Source organism: Enoplosus armatus, chromosome 15, assembly GCF_043641665.1.
Source record: "Enoplosus armatus isolate fEnoArm2 chromosome 15, fEnoArm2.hap1, whole genome shotgun sequence".
Lineage (NCBI taxonomy): Eukaryota > Metazoa > Chordata > Actinopteri > Centrarchiformes > Enoplosidae > Enoplosus > Enoplosus armatus.
Window position 1 is genome coordinate 20,993,066 of NC_092194.1, and position 16,120 is coordinate 21,009,185.

The 16,120-nt window shown below is 45.1% G+C and overlaps 1 protein-coding gene across 1 annotated transcript in view; it reads right to left on the bottom strand.

The window, feature by feature from the left end:
- Window positions 1-951: 951 nt before the first annotated feature.
- Window positions 952-16,120, bottom strand: part of syne2b (spectrin repeat containing, nuclear envelope 2b) — a 114,127-nt gene continuing 98,958 nt past the window's right edge. The window contains exons 113-129 of the mRNA XM_070920766.1: window positions 11,690-11,852; window positions 9,402-9,589; window positions 9,103-9,253; window positions 7,869-8,051; window positions 6,944-7,081; window positions 6,626-6,820; window positions 6,172-6,463; window positions 5,527-5,595; window positions 4,989-5,089; window positions 4,735-4,864; window positions 4,157-4,368; window positions 3,867-4,067; window positions 3,606-3,734; window positions 3,009-3,200; window positions 2,387-2,461; window positions 1,783-1,832; window positions 952-1,279 (exon numbers count right to left, since the gene is read on the bottom strand). Of these exons, the coding sequence (XP_070776867.1) occupies window positions 1,069-1,279; window positions 1,783-1,832; window positions 2,387-2,461; window positions 3,009-3,200; window positions 3,606-3,734; window positions 3,867-4,067; window positions 4,157-4,368; window positions 4,735-4,864; window positions 4,989-5,089; window positions 5,527-5,595; window positions 6,172-6,463; window positions 6,626-6,820; window positions 6,944-7,081; window positions 7,869-8,051; window positions 9,103-9,253; window positions 9,402-9,589; window positions 11,690-11,852 (2,680 nt within the window). The 3' untranslated portion in view covers window positions 952-1,068. The remainder of the gene's footprint in view (window positions 1,280-1,782; window positions 1,833-2,386; window positions 2,462-3,008; window positions 3,201-3,605; window positions 3,735-3,866; window positions 4,068-4,156; window positions 4,369-4,734; window positions 4,865-4,988; window positions 5,090-5,526; window positions 5,596-6,171; window positions 6,464-6,625; window positions 6,821-6,943; window positions 7,082-7,868; window positions 8,052-9,102; window positions 9,254-9,401; window positions 9,590-11,689; window positions 11,853-16,120) is intronic.

Genomic DNA, 16,120 nt, shown 5'->3' on the forward strand with positions numbered 1-16,120 from the left:
GTCAGTGCCCCCTAGTGGTCAAGAATCACCTGATGCAGCTTTAATTTGAGGATCTGTGCCTTTTTTTTTTTTTTAACAAAACTTTGATGTTCAGTGATCTGCTAAAATACTCAAAAATTACCTCCAAAACACTGGCCATAAAGTTTACACAATCATAGGAAAATATGTTATTTCATTATATCGGCTCTCAAAAAAAGGGAGTGCCAAAATTCTATGTAACTAGCCAGCATGACTTTGAAAACCACAAATATACAAAATAAAAGCAATTCAAACTATTGCCCCATTTTAAATTACTTTGATAGGTTTCAGTGCCACACTCGAACTCAAACGCAGAAACAATAATTTACTTAGTTCTTTCTCAGAAGTTTGCCCTTATATACAAAGTTCATCAACATCATCTGATAAAGTGTGGTAGTTCTGTTGGCTACAGAAAGGCATGTCTGCAGATGAGTCACTGCCATCATTTAAAAAAACCTCATATCTTCAAGTCTTAAATATCTAAATTAAACAAAATCAAAACAACACACCTTTTCTTTTCAGTACAAAATCTGTTAACAAGTGAATGCCTTCTATGAAAAACGGTAAAAATAGCTGCAGTGGTAGAAAATGGCTGGTGTACTCCTTGATTTCTGGATGCTTTGGTAATAACTGTCCTTTACCCTTCAATTTCGATCCCACAGACTAAAGTGAAAGTACAAAAATGAAAATATACTGTAGATATTAAAATAAATCCAGACTTTTTTCTTTCTTTGCACCGTATTTTGAACATGTTCGGCGGGGACGTTAGATGGCAAATCTACATATAAAAAAATGACAAAACTTTAAAACAAACCAGTGATATGGCTTCTTTTTTTTAAAACTGGAGTTTCACAAACGATAAATACATTTTTAAATACACCAATAAAATGTAGTCAAAACACATAAGATGAGGCCTTCAGACATGGAGGGCGGTGCGTCTTTTTGTGGAAGGGAGAAGGTGTCTTTGAACTTCCACCTTAACACTGTTAAGGGGTTCATTTTGGATTTCAGTTTTTCCTCTAACTGCACCGCTGCACGTCACGGCAGCTTTCATGTGGGCGGAGGGCCGTTGGTGTAGCGCAGCATGGGGTAGAAAGAGCGGGCGAAGTTGTTGGACAGTGTGCAGCTGTAGTCCTCTTCAGACAGGGGCACCATGCAGGCCAGAACCAGCAGCATGAAGAAGAGCAGGTGTAGGGGGAAGGCAGCTCGTAGGACCCGGTAGAAGAGGGGTCGTTGTGGGGAAGAATCTCTCCTCTCCTCCCTGGATGTGAACATAGTTGTTGAGGGTGAAAATTCATTCTGGACTTTTTAAACTTAACTCAAAGTCCACTTACTAGCCTTTTCTGACCTTTCAACTGCATCTCAAGTTCTACCTACTCCTCCCGCCGAGGATGACTGAGATGAAGTTGAAAGCTCTGGAAAAAAGGTAGTAATTGGACTTTGAAGCTAGAAGACAATCGTCAAGGTCATATATAAGAGTCAGTGTTTTTAATGGGTCAGTTCACCCAAATTACATATTTACATTACATATGAACATAACATTTAAAAAAATTCTAATGCGACAGCTTCTCCCACAACATTGTCCCCCCATCACTCAGGATAATCCACAGAACGCACCGTGAACAGCGTTCATTAACACTACTTTCTACCAAAGAAACATCTGTAAATTACAGAATGTTTGTTATAATTTGGGTGAACAGAACCCTCGAGGTCATTTTACAAAAAAATCCAGCAAAACACAAAGTTCTGGCTTGTAAAAGTTACCTCCTCGTCGCTGGTGGTCCGACTGCAGCTGCCTGTAGGGCGGCCCCCTCCTGCAGCAACAAACAAGCCAAAGGTGTTGATCACTTGAAATGACTTTCTTCATGTTTAGTAAGCGGCCTCATGAACATGTTCAGCACGTGACCTGATCAAGTTAGCATGTTGCCAATGTAGCAAGACAACATGCTAATTATAAGCATGTTAACATCATTTAAGTGACAATAACTTTTCCTGGATTTCTAGTGGTGGAATGAAAGAACGTATTATGAGCTTATTAAATATGATGCATTAGGAGAATCTAAAATATTTAATATTTGCTGCTTGCACTTTGATTGCATCAGTAATGATATGATGGACAGTTACAGGGGACATTTTCTGCATTATGAGTACTTTTAGTTTTGATATTTAACATTTCCATGCAGGAGTGTTATCGAGTATTTTTACAGAGTAGTATTGATACTTCTACTTAATTAAACGATCTGAAGTCTTTCTGCACCACTGTCAATTTTTGAAGGCAATATGACTAAAACCTTTGAAAACTAACAACCTCACTGAGTGATTGTAGGTGCTGGTGAGAGTCTAACCACAGGTAAATATTCAGGTGTACCTTGTGCAGCGGCAGAGGAGAGCCCAGTGTTCCCAGACCGATGCTGTCCAGTTCAGAGCTGGTTGGGCAGGTTTCCTGAGACACAGACAGCAAACAGACCATCAGATAAGAGCGACCCAGTTCAGAGGTCACAGAGCGCTAGACGCTACTGTTCTTTTATTTATGTTATTTAGCGGACTTGACCCTAACCCGCATGTCGGTGAAGTGGTGATATGAATAGCCACCCTGCAGCTGACCTGCTGCGCACTGACGAAGATATTATAAATAATAGCAAACGTCTGGGAAATGATTCAGAACTGATTCAGAAATGACAAAATAAAGTGGGACCTTCTGCAGTGAACCAGGAGGACATTTCAGGATTTGGTGATTTGGTTGAGCACAAAGGCAAATCAGGGAGAGGCGCATTACATCATAGTTTCTTTGATGTTGTGTTTTATTACACAGCTCTACATTAAACATTAAAAATGTATGCATTTGAAAATTAGTATTAAAATTATTATTATTATTTTTAAATAAAAAGATTGTACATTACATTTTTGTCACTTTCTAATTTTAACACGCAGGAAAGACAGCCGCTCATCGAGCGTAAGAAACTGCAGCAGAGCCCTCGTGCAGGACCTACCAGCCTCCCCTGCAGCGCGTGCAGATCCGCAGCCACCTGTCGCAGCAGGAGACGCAGTTTGTTGCAGATGACGTGGACCTTCTCTTTGGCCTCCACGCTGTCTTCTCTGGTGGCCTCGAGGAGGAGCTGAGAGGAGATCTCCTGCAGCGAGGAGACCTGCCGCTGGCGGCCGCACAGCTCCTCCTGCAGAGTCTGCAGCAGGGGGCGACAGAGAGTACAGGAGTCGGCACACGGCTGGGGCTGAACACTGTTCGATAAACTGCCAGTCAATTCTAACTGCTGTCTGTGTAACATCTGGAATTATCAGCCAAATAAACACGTTTCTATTCAGCCTCGTCACAAAGACCAATATGTTTATAAGGAGGTTTTACATGAGAAATAATCATAAAATGTTTGTTTAAGAACACAGTGCAGAATTAAATGTACAAGCTGGCGATGCAACGATAACTATCTAGACATTTAAACCAAACTGCTCAAAATATAGATTTAACAAATTTCCCCTCAGTTTACTGAAACATTTTGGAACATGTTTGCTCTATAAAAAACAACCTAAAGTATTAAACTGCCGAGGCAGCGATGGAAGGAATGACTGCTCACCGTCAGCGTGTCGCGGTGCTCCAGCAGGGCGGAGCGTGATGTCGACCGGCCGCTGACGTTCACAGCGCGGAGTTTGTTCTCGGCCTGAGCGAGCCACAGCAGCAGGGAGTGCAGCGTCTCGTGAAACTCCTGAAGAAGAACGCAGAGGTCAGAGGGCGAAGGTCGCAGGAGCTGCTTGTCTTTCGACGTGTTTAAATGTGAAGAGTCAGATCACATATTCTGAACCACACTTATTGTTTTATATTTGTCTCCATGTCTAACCTGACACTGCATCAGTGCAGAGTGCAGCCTCCTCTCCCAGCTCTCCAGGCCGCTGCAGGCCAGCGTCCAGCTGTGATTGGCTGAGCTGAGAGCCTCTCGCAGCTCCCGCAGCTCGGCGCTGTCGCCCCGCAGGAAGTGGCGGCTGCTCAGGTTGACGGAGATCATCAGACACTTGTAGCTGTTGAAGGTCTTCTGCATCTCCTGGAGGAAGAAGTGGCCGTTATTTCTCACATTCGTTGTTTGCCGTCTGTGCCTCTGACCTGCTCTCAGAGACGCTCTCGGAGTTTTACCTTTAGTCTTCTGATGTTGACTTCGATGTCTCGGATGCTGGTGGACGGTGCGATCCGCTGCAGCCTCTCTAGCTCTGGCAGCACCCTGCCCAACCAGGAAGTGACATCACAGAGGTCAGAGTTCAGCTTCTGCCACTGCTCCAGGTCCTGCTTGATGTCCGTCTCGTCGTTGAACTTTTGTACCTGTAGCAGCTCCCAGCGCTCGATCACACCTGCAGAGAAACAGGAGTCAGAGTGACGAAACACCGTGCTGATGACACAATAAGTCAACATTTTGATGACTGATTAAAAGTCAATAATCAAACAAAATGTCAACTATTTGCTGGAGCCAGCTTCCTAAATGTGAGAATATGCTGCTTTATATAATTTAAAATCAAGTATCTTTGGGTTTCAATTAATCACTTAATCCACAAAGTAATAACAACATTTATTATTGAGAAGAATCTTTAGTTGCAGCCCTCTCCTACAGTCTGCCGGTGTGGTTTACAACACAAACATCCAGAAACAAAAGGCACTTGAGAAAGAAGAGCAGCGTCTTCATTTCCACGGGGCCTTGAATGCGTCCTCTGTCCGTGTACCTGTGCTGGTCTGTTTGCCGGCCGTGCTGCTGGTCAGACCCGGATCCTCCAGCTCCTCCTCATCGTTCAGGATCAGCTTGACTCTCTTCAGGCTGTTGATGCTGCCGCTGCACTCCGACATCAGCTTAACCTGAACACACACAGCACAACACACACACTTAAACCTGCAACACTCATCTTCAGTGAAGACCAAACTCAGTCTGTGTGTGTGTGTGTGTGTGTGTGTGTGTGTGTGTGTGTGTGTGTGTCCTCACGTAGCCCTGCTGGTGGAAGGGAGTACTGGTGTGTGTGGGAGCTCGTTTCCTCTCTGGGGAGCCGGGCTGGTGCCAGCTGGGCGGGTCGGTCACTGACTTCACTGAGGAGAGAGAGACGGAGAACGTTTTGATGAAAGTCGAGTAAAATTAAGAAAGAGGGAAGAAATGGAGAGAGGGGCAAAACCAAGAGCACAAACATGGTTAAAAAACAAACCACAGAAAACAAAGGAAACCATTTGACGCATGCAGCAGACTCAAACATCTGCCAAATACATGCAAACAGCCTAAAAAGAGCATCCACTGCCACGCCATGCAAGTTTAGAAAGATTTGATCTTAATAAAAACTATAACTGTTGTAGTGCACAGCCACATCTGTAACTCATGGTGCAAAAACAGGGAAAAAACAAGGTGTGACTTAGATGAGGGGTGAGGACGGGGATGTGGGGTGCAACTGGATGGGTTTGGGGTTGCTAGGAGACGGGATGTCGGTCCATAAGCACACAGCGAGGCAGTCGCATGCAGGGGGCAGAGTGCCTACCCGAGGCCGCTTTCACTGCTCTGACAGTCGCTTTAACAAACAACTCTGAGCTCTCTGTGACCTTCACATCTGTAAGAGACAGTGGAGGTCAACAGAGTCTGCCAGCTGCTCTGTGTGAAGCCGTTTCACCTGACGTCCCATTAGAAGTTAAAGTGAGTTGGACTTCAAGGATGAGGCTGAGTGAAAGTATTTGACATTATTGTTGACCACTTTCAACCTTTTTTCCTCTAAAATTCTTCTAAAGCTGGTAAAAGTCTTTGACAGGTGGTGCTTGGTAGAGCATGTCTTGAACACTGTGTTGCTGTGTTCAAGGATGCTCTGACTTTTCAATTCACATCGTAGTCCGGGCTTGATTTTGTCAGTTTGAGGACAACTGAACGCACCACACTAAGGAGAGTTTTTAGTAACAGGCTCCTTTGTTCTTCTTCCTTCCTGGCAGCGGCTGAACTACATGAGATCAGTTCTGAGAGAAAATAAAGCTGGAACATTGTCGTCTATGATGGTGTGTTTGCAGTATCTCACCCACCGTTTGGAAAATTGTCAACAACACGTGAATTTATTGTACTTAATACACTAAAACACAAGTAAATAATTAACTGACGAGAACAGTGAACGCCACGTTCTGCAGGTGAGCAGCGTTATTACCTGACAGGGCGCTGAAGAAGGTGACGTCCTCGTCTTCCTCGTGTGATGACGATCCTCCCACGTCGACAGTGTGGTCCCACTCCAGCGGGATGGAGTCCACGCTGACGGGGGTCTCTCGTCCCGACCGCTCCAGAGGGGGCGCTAGGAGGTGGCACATGACCTGCCGTCCGGCCGAGACTCCACCTGCTGCCGGAGGCTCCTCCTCCTTCTTCCTCGCCTCCCTCCAGGAAGTCCCGCTGGTCAGATCAGGTGAGTCGTCGTGGTCTGACAGTTCCCTCTCCTCTTCCAGGACCTTAAGAAATATTAGAAGAAGAAGACAAAGGTTTGTAAGAGGGTCAAAAGGCTCCTGACATCAGACAGACATCAACTCTTTTGTCATCCATGTGACCACGGTTGTTCTTTTCACAGTGAATGCGGACCGTTAATGACTCAATAAAAAGAAAGTAGCACTGACCGGGCGTCGGTTGACGAGGCGGTGGTGGAAGCGAGCCACTCTGCCGAACACCTCCTGGCAGTAGGAGTGCAGCTCCTCCAGCTCGTCCTCGATCAGCACGGCGTCCAGCGGAGCGCTCTTCTGGATCAGGTTCTCCCCAAACACGATCAGGGCGTCGATCTTGTTGGTGTTCAGGGTGATTTCCTGCTGGAAGCCCTGCAGGGGGGAGGAAAAGACGCGTTGACTTTAGGGACACTTAAGAATGTCCAATATGTCCAACATGTCCATGACATATTGCAGGTAAACCTTTACTATAAGCGTCAGTGGGAGCAGACTTACGTTCAGCTGTCTCATCTTGTCTTCGATGTCGCTCTCGGAGAAGTGCTCCACGTTGGTGAGCTGGAGGTCCATCTCTGTCAGCCAGACCAGGATCCCCTCACGGGTTCCCTCAAAGTCTTCTCTCTGGGAGGTAAAGTGCTGCAGGGGCACAGAGCGGAGGACGGACGTCGTTATTCAAATGCTGTTTAGATGCCCATCGTAGCACGACATATTTCATTTACAGTGATTAGCTTTAATATTATTAATATAACACTAATATCCATTATCCATAGGGTTCACAGAGGGACAAAAAAACTGATTGGAAATCACCAAGAGCTAAACAGAACTGGTCCTCACTGTCTGGTCAGTTAAAACAAGACTCTAAATAAAATGCAGGCTACAGAAAGTTGTATATTTTCACATTAAGCACCGTTGCATATTGCTGTTCTGTGAATACGACTACCTCAGTAGTTGTATGGCTTAAAGGCACTGAGCCTGCAGAGGTCAACCAGCACCAATCAGCTGAGGTCTTTGATTACATGCAGTCTTTATAAAGCAACCTAAACGTCCTCCATCTGCTCAGTGCCACATGCCGCGCTGAAAACAGCTTCCCGCCAACGTGACGCCTCGTGCCTCGTCACCGTCTGAGAGGTGACCTAAATCCTGACGGCTTAGAGCCGAGCTGAGAGCGGGGAGATGCTCTCAGATCAGCCGGGAAGGTTTGTTACGTGCTGATGTTTGCTCTCTGATATCTGACTCATTTCTTTATGTTTTCATGGTCATGAACAAAAACTTTGTCTGCAGTTTGCAGAATTTCTTGGTATTGAAGTTCCAATGCATCCATCTCTTGCTGATATTTGACTTTAACTTTCCTGACACAGTTCTAAATATCCTTCATCAGTCACATCAACCCATCACCTCCTGACCTCTGACCTCCCCGTCTCACCTTGAGTCTGCGGAGAACAGCCGCCACCCTCTTCTGCAGGCCGTCCCACCTCTGGTTCCCCTCGTGGACCATGACTTTGAGCTTGCTGGCGGCGTCGGTCCGGTTCTCCCGGGCCAGACGGCGATACTGTTTGTTAACCAGCTCCAGCTGAGTCAGGCGCTCATGAACCTGCCGCTGGAACGCCTGAGAGGGGAACATGAAGAAATATGAGAACAAATGAATCAAATGAGTCCCAAAGGATACGACCGAGGGCCAAGCCTGGATCTTTGGGAAGGAGGGAGGAAGGGAGGACGGATCGATAGAATCAAAACAAGCACACATGCTCTAACATTTAAACAAGGTCAATATGCAGTCTGACAAGTTGAAAGGGCCCAAAGCACACGGCAGGCCTCCACTACCAGCTGCTCAGGGGGATTAACAACCGATTCCAGTCAGTTTATAGACGTGAACCTACATCCTACTGCTGATTCTAGCGATTACGCTCCCACAGCTTCCATTACAAGTCATTGACAGTCAGTATGTAGGTCACTGGTCCTCCACAGGGTGGAGTGCATTTAGTAAGCAAAACCTTCCACACTGGATCCCCGTTGCCGTGGAGATGAGGGCACTTCAGCAGAGTCCAGATAACCAGACACTAATCCGTGTTTCTAATCTCGACTGACACCTCAAAGGTTACCTCGGAGTCTCAGCGCAACAGGACACCTGAACCAGAAACTGAGACTCTCAGACTGGGACACTGAGAGTTCGATTGGTTAAAATCTGTCCCAGCAGAAAGGAGGCAGGAAGTAGAACACAAATCTCAACTTTCTGTTGAACTTGTCTCACTTTCTAACAAAATAAACAATTCTTTTGGTGTTCCACACTTGGAGCAGCCCATTACGGGAACATGTGAGTCCAAATTCTACCGTGTAGAGATGTAAAATACACATTTTTGGACATAGTTTAAGAGGAAACAAAACAAAAAGACAGACGATTCATTTTCTAAGAATTTTATGGACTAAAATAATCGCTGAATTTCTGTTGTTTAAGATTCTTCTTTGCTTTATGACATTAGGTAATATATTTACAGTATATAGCACAACTAACTGGTCAAGATGTTTCTACTGGACAGATTTCCATTAGATTTACAGTGAATATTCACTGTAAATCTAATGGAAATCTGTCCATTCAAACTATCATCATGTGAAACAACAACAACAACATCTGAAAAAGAAAGAGAGACTGTTCTGCTGACCTCGAACTTCTTGAGCTCCTCTTTGGCGCTGGTGTAGAGGACGTTGGCAGAGTCCGGGTTGGCTGCAGTGAGCTCAGCTGTCTTCAGCCAGTCTTGAAAGCGAGAGTAGTCATCCAGGAACTTACACCAGAGACGCCAGGTCTCTTCAATCCTGAAAACAATAGAAGGGATCATTTCACCTTTTTTCATTTTTTGTGTGGTGAGAAAAAAGTCAACTGAGAAAACCTGAGAAAATAAGGACTTTATAAGGAGATTCCTGTTTGTTTTGTGGCAACATTAAGCATTAGTACTCAGCTCACCTCATCCTCCTCTCCATGGACATGGCACAGATGTTCCTCCAGCGGCGGTCCAGGCTGCGGGTGGTCTGCTGGATCGAGTCGTTCTCGGAGTCGCTGCCGCAGGCGTCGGCATCGCGGAGCAGGACGTCGCAAAGCGTCAGCACTGACGTCACGCTCTCCGTGTGCTGCTCAATGTCTCGCTGGAGATCCTGCAGGTCAAACAGCACAGAAACAGTTCGTAAAACAAACCAGGGCTTGTAAGTGGAAGTCACATGGACTCACATGCAGCTAATGTATTTGGATCAATACAACAATATGCTTGGAGGAAGTCTCCTGGTGTGGTCATTTGGGTTCAACATGTGTTCAAATGTTGCTCTCAGCTGCCCAAATAAACCAGATTAACTCTCCAGACGAATGTCAAAGTTATGAGCTTTTTAGCTTCAACCACATCTCACTGTTACATCAGCAGACGGAGTTGTCATGGAGATAGCTCAATGTGGAACTGCAGTCATGTGATAACAGGTGTTTACAGCCTGGACAGGTGCACAGCTACGACCACCTGTTATCATGTGACCGAGGTCTCACTTTTAGGTCACATGATGACCACTGAACCAACTCCAACTGTGGATGATGATGTTGAGGGTGAAAGCTCTGGAAAAACCTTGTAAGGGGACCTTGAGTTAAGATGAAATACTTTGTTTTCTTTCTTTAGCTGTTTGAATTTTTTGCATCTGCGTGTAGCTCCTCTGTTTTATTTCTGCATTACATCAACAGATTTATTTCAATGTGCTGTTGATTTAGACTCTTGTTCCATTTAGCAATGCTCAGAGGAAATGCTGCTCACAGCTGCAAAGTTAAAATAAAGTGTGAACGATGATGACAGTTACGCACCTACTGCATCGTTTCCTGCTAAGGTGTGTTGATTTGCTGTATACTGATTGCTATAAAGGCTAATATATAAACACGCTGTTAGCATTAGCATGGAATCGTTCCATTATGGATACAGACAAGTTGTGTTTATTGACAATGACTTCTATTGTCTCGATGGTTTTTGCTGTCAGCCGGAGGGCTTTTGGTGTGTGTGAGAGTGTCAGGGCGTAACTCCCCCCGAAAGCCTGACAGCACTTTTGTTGGCTCTTGTTTGTTCAAAGTTGCCACTCTCTGGGTTGCCATGGTTACAGAAGAAAGCTTAAAGAGCCCATCCACGCAGGAGTCATTTCAGCCGTCCCTCATCCACTAATGGAGCGAGCTGCAGCCTCGATCAGCCGGCCCGGCTCTCTGTCCCCCCCCCCCTCTTTCATCAACCATTTCTTTCCTCAGACATGTTCTCTTTCTTGAGATTACGTCCCTGTCCAACGGGCAGACAGGAAAAATGTCCTCTGCCAATGATGTCTGTGTTTGTGTCCTATCACCCTAACCTGGCAGGCAGTGTGTGATTATACACAAACGCACACATCTGATCAAGATATTCTGCTACCTAAAAGATCTCATTCATCTTCTGTCTGAATATTTCTCCCTCTGAGCCTCCACTTCCCTTCACAACAGAAACTTTTCCCCTTTTTGGTAAAGTAGCAGCATGGCAGACTACAAATGGACTACCAGGCTAAAGTCCATTTCCTTTCTTTGGGCTCTCAGCTCAGTGTGACAGCTTCCTCCTTCACAAATGCCTCTCTTCCTGCAGATTGCGGAGATTTTACTTTGCAGCACACATTACTCTATTCTTCTGTTATTATGCTGCGTAGGGTGGCCGTAACATAAAGGGTTTAAAAGCAGGCATGTGTCATTAGTGGGTGTCCCTCGAAGTGCCCTGCAGTGTCTACTCTCAAAGTGGAGTCTCCATTCTGCCCTGTGCCCTTTTAAGCCCTTTTTCTTTTACCTCAGTAGTTATATAGAGGCAGGAGTTTTTACTGCTGTAAATTTCCATTTGAATGTTCCTCCGCACAGAAACATGAAAGTGTCCCATTATTTGACCCTTGTTCCTGAGATCTCCCTTTTTTCTTTGGTTTGGTGAAGCTTTAAATACGACACAACCAAGTAGCCTCTGCCACTTAGTAATGCGCATGTCTCTCAAGCTCACCCCCCAGTTTGTAACGCAGGCTTTCTGTTAAAAACCTGAAGCGCAGCTGGCTTGACTTTCAGTCCTGGTCTTTGTCACCAAGATGCTAAACTGAAGAAAGCTCCACTTTTTCATTTACTAGACATTTGGCCGGTTTGAAACTTCATACACACTTTCATAATATAAATATAATATATAACAACACGCTGCTCAAACATCTCACTAAAACAACAATGAGTGCGTCTTCGCCTACCTGCTGCTCAGCCAGTTTCCTCTGGATCTCTTCGCTGTGGCAGACGTTGTAGACCACCGGCTTGGCCAGCTCCGTCTCGATGCGAGACAGCCACGTCCGCAGGTTGCTCATGTTCTTATCAAGCTGCTGCACCGTCACCAGCGTCTCCTTCAGCTTCCTCACCCTGCAGAGAGGAAAATGTCACGTTACAGAAGCCGGCGCTGGAGTTTCGCTGGTCATAACTGCTTTGAACAAGCACGAACATCAAGATTACACACACGATCATCAGATCAGTCAAACTGTTTTTACAGCACGGACTCCTCAATCAACAGGTTCTTCCTGTCAACAAATTCCATCAAAACAATAAAACCAACAGTGAATGTATCTGAAGTATCATCGGTGTGTCACAGCCTGATATATCTTCATCCTCTGAGTCATAAGAACTCATCAGTGTTTCCTTTACCACCATGAACACACACACTGTAGTTTATCTTGATTCAGTCCCACACACACCGTCCTGCTGCCCCAAATACTCACTAGAGCACCAAATATGGATTCATCCGCCGCCGGAAATAGTCCTCCACAAATGCACAATTATCTCCTGTTTGTTTGATAAATTCTACAGTGAGCAGCTGTTTAGGAAACTGAGCTGCTTTTTTAAAAACAAAACAATATTTTTAAAGATGAATGTCGTCAGTGGGAACCAATGGGCTGCGAGCTGAGGGCCACAAACAGGAAGTCAGAAAGTATTGAGAGACGGACTGACATATTGCTGGTTTGGGATTTTTTGACATTAACAAAAACACAGAATAAAGATTTGTTCTTCAAGATCCTAAAATGATGTAATGCATATAAGCACACTGTACATATATATATATATATATATATATATATATATATATATATATATATATGTACACACAACCAAACAGCAGCCCTGTTTGACAAACTACCTTCAGATCTTGTTAAAGCAGCTTATTATGGCCACGTCCCAAAACTGAATACAGTTAGTTGAGGTTGAAAACATCAACAGGAGGAATGACATTTGAAATCAGTGAGTGTATCTCAACTGTTGTCTCAATATTCAAGACTACATCAGCACCAAAAGTATAACAAAAGTCTCAGCTAATGATCCAAGATTTGAATTTTGTCATGGCAACACTAACAAAATATGATTTTAGTATTTAACTAATAATTTCCAAGGAGCTCACGTTTGTATAAACTGAAACTGAAAAGAAGAAACTCTGCAGCGTCTCACTCTTCACACAGCAGATCTGCTGTATGTATCAATAATGTGAATTTGGACACTTAGAGATGCAGCGTGAACACAGCGCTGCTTCACAGAAGCAGAAACGTTGAGCGTGGCCGTCCACAGCGAGCATCACACCCGTCACCCCGCCTTTGTTAGCACTACGCTCGGCTCTACGCCGCAGATTAGAGCTGTTAGCGGGTTGTCACAGAGTCTGGGAAGTGCTGCTGTCGTTCTCACGTACGACACAACAGGAGCCATTATAGCAGAGCGGCAGGCTGACCTACATCTGACTGGTCGTCTGAGAGAGAGGCCGCATTCCACTTCAGCTCTCAGGTCAGTGACCTACATCGGTTCATTCTCCTGCACAAACCAGCACAATGCAGAGAGGGTGACACCACAGCGGTCCACCAAAATCCTCCTCTGAGAATCAGTGTGTGTGTGTGTGTGTGTGTGGTTGGATGGGACTGTACTGTAGACACATCCAGAGTTCAGTCTGCCTGTGATGTCTGGAGGTCTGTCGTTGCCCTTAATCAAACAGGTTGCAGGTTATATCACTCTGTGGTTTTGTGTGATCTATAGATACATATTAGTATAACGTGGCAGTCACACTGACAATCCACCCAGCTCTGGATTCTTCAGGCTGATATTGATTGTGATTGTTTTTTACATAAACTCATAAAAATCCCTGAAACTACCAGCCAGGACATTTTACAGTTAAAAAACAAACGTGTCAGTTCTCTCTGGTGGACAAAGTATGTGACAGTCACAGTGTTTCCATATCATCTCATCATCTCGTCAAAGATCTTCCTCTAAGCTACAGGGAGATAAATGTTAGCTCATGTCGCCCGCGTTAGTATCTACTTTGCTGTCCAGTGAAAACCGTGTATCTCCGTAGTGGCAACTTTACAAAAAGCAAGAAAAACTATTTTTTTAATCTCTGTGAAAATGCTTTTTCTAGATAATAGAATAGGTTTTGAGGGGATTTTTCTGAGGCTCCTTTCAAGGAGCATGTCTTTAAAATGTCTCTCAGGACAGAAATATCATTTTTATATGCAGCAGGCTGAGCTAGTTCAAACACTAGTCAAGGTGTCCAGTCCATGTAATGAATGATGATGCAACAAGCAGCTGCCATCAAACCGTCACTGAAGCTGCGTTCTGTTTTAATGTCTGACCAACGAGACTCACTGAAACTGTGATTTCCATAATGAGACACAACTAACAATCTGAGATGCAGCGATGGCGCAGACTGTATGGGGGTGTTCCTGCCCTATTTTTGGCTCCTGACGTATCAACATACATGTGTTTGTGTTTGTGTGCATGCAGGTGTGAGCTCCAGACTGCATGCCTCTACAGAACGTGAGGACGTGGCAGTGAATGGAGGGGGGGGGGGGGGGGGGGAGAAGCACCAGTGACATAAAAAACATGCTGCTGCGATCATAGATGGACATATATATAGGCTCAGTGCATCCACACACACACACACACACACACACCTGCTGTCCAAGCTGCCACCTTGTACAAATACCAACACATAAGACGGCTCGAGCCGGCGGGCTGAATTGAATTTGCTCTGAATGACTCGGCATGCATCTGCCTGCCTGCATGCCTGCACCGACAAAGCCCAGCCCATCCCCCTTCACTCCTGCTCTCCGTGTCTCCTCCGCCTCCTCCGCCTCCTCCTCCTCCTCCTCCTCCGTCTCCTTATCACAACAAAACACACGATCTGCTCCCCTTTCACCCGTCTGCCTCCTCAGCCTCATGCTGGCCGGGGTGCGAAGAGGGCTCGGGATCGGGGCGAGAGGTACTTACAGGCTGATGAGGAGGCTACTCCATGGCGATGGCTGATTCACTAGCAAGCACTGCCCCCCCCCCCCCCCCCCCCCCACCCCCTCCATCCCTCCTCTCCTCTGTAGTCTGCCTGTCTCCTCCTCCTCCTATCTCTCCAAACATCTGGATGCTGTAACATGTTCACTCAAGACACACAGCATCAGGAGCTTTAACTAACCGCAACAATCATTTTTATTATTAACTTGTGTGTATTTAGTCTAACATGTTATAAAATAGTGAAGAGGGCAGAGATCTCATGATCCAAGAGATCATGGAGACGTCTTCAGATTGATTGTTTTGTCCACCCAACAGTCCAAAACTCAAAAATATGAAATTTGCAATGATATAAAACGAAGAAAAGCAGCAAATCCTCACATTTAAGGAAATACTTTTGCTTTATAAAAGACTTCATCAAAATCAAATCAGTCATTTACAAAATAGATTTGAATTCTACGTTTGATAAAAGACCATTTTAATTTATCATAAAGCACATTTAAGTGCTACAAAATGTTAAAAAAATAAAAGAATATTTGTTAATCTACCAATCACGTTTGAGAATCCACTGTGTTGTGCTGTTCATGTCTGTGTGTGTGCGTCTCTTTATATGTTTATGTCAGGATGTCAGAGACCATCTGTCAAACTGTAATATCACTTTACAGCCGGCACTATCCTGCAACAACAAACAGAGCAACAAGCAGGAACAAAGGAGCCGAAGCCCATTAAAGTTAGTCCGGCAGATTACAGGTGCAGCTGTCGATCGCTGTTACTGTTATTGGACTGGACCTCGGACATTTACAACAGGGACGAAGCTGCTGATACAGACAGACCCAGCGGGGGAACCTCAGTCTGGAAAACCTCCATCTGCCACCTTCTTCCATTTCAAATAAACCAGCCTGGGGTTCAGTGCGCTGAGAGCAGGTAATACATTACAGCAGTGAATGATGAAAGTGGAGGAAGAGTGACACACAAATACACAGAAACAGACAAAACCATTCAAAGAAAGAAAACAGAAAAGTAAATCTAAAGCCCTTTTCAGACATGGAACACTAACATCACCGGCTCCATCTATCTGTTGCGGCAACGGCTGTTTGCCATTCAGACAGACAGCGATCATGTGATATTTGGCACCTGGTGCGAGAGAGGGAGCGGCCGAACAACAGCAGCGAGTTGGAAAGTAACGACATCAAGGAGTGTTTTCTCTTCTCTCATCGGTTCCATAATTGACAGACTTCAAAACGTGTTGTTAAATAATGAAAGTGACGTGGAAATGTTACCAGGCCCGACCTCGTTCTGTAAGTGACTTTAGGATACAGATGTGTTAGAGAGCTTTATACCTAAACATCTGCATTGTCAGCTGATCCCTCAGATAGTTA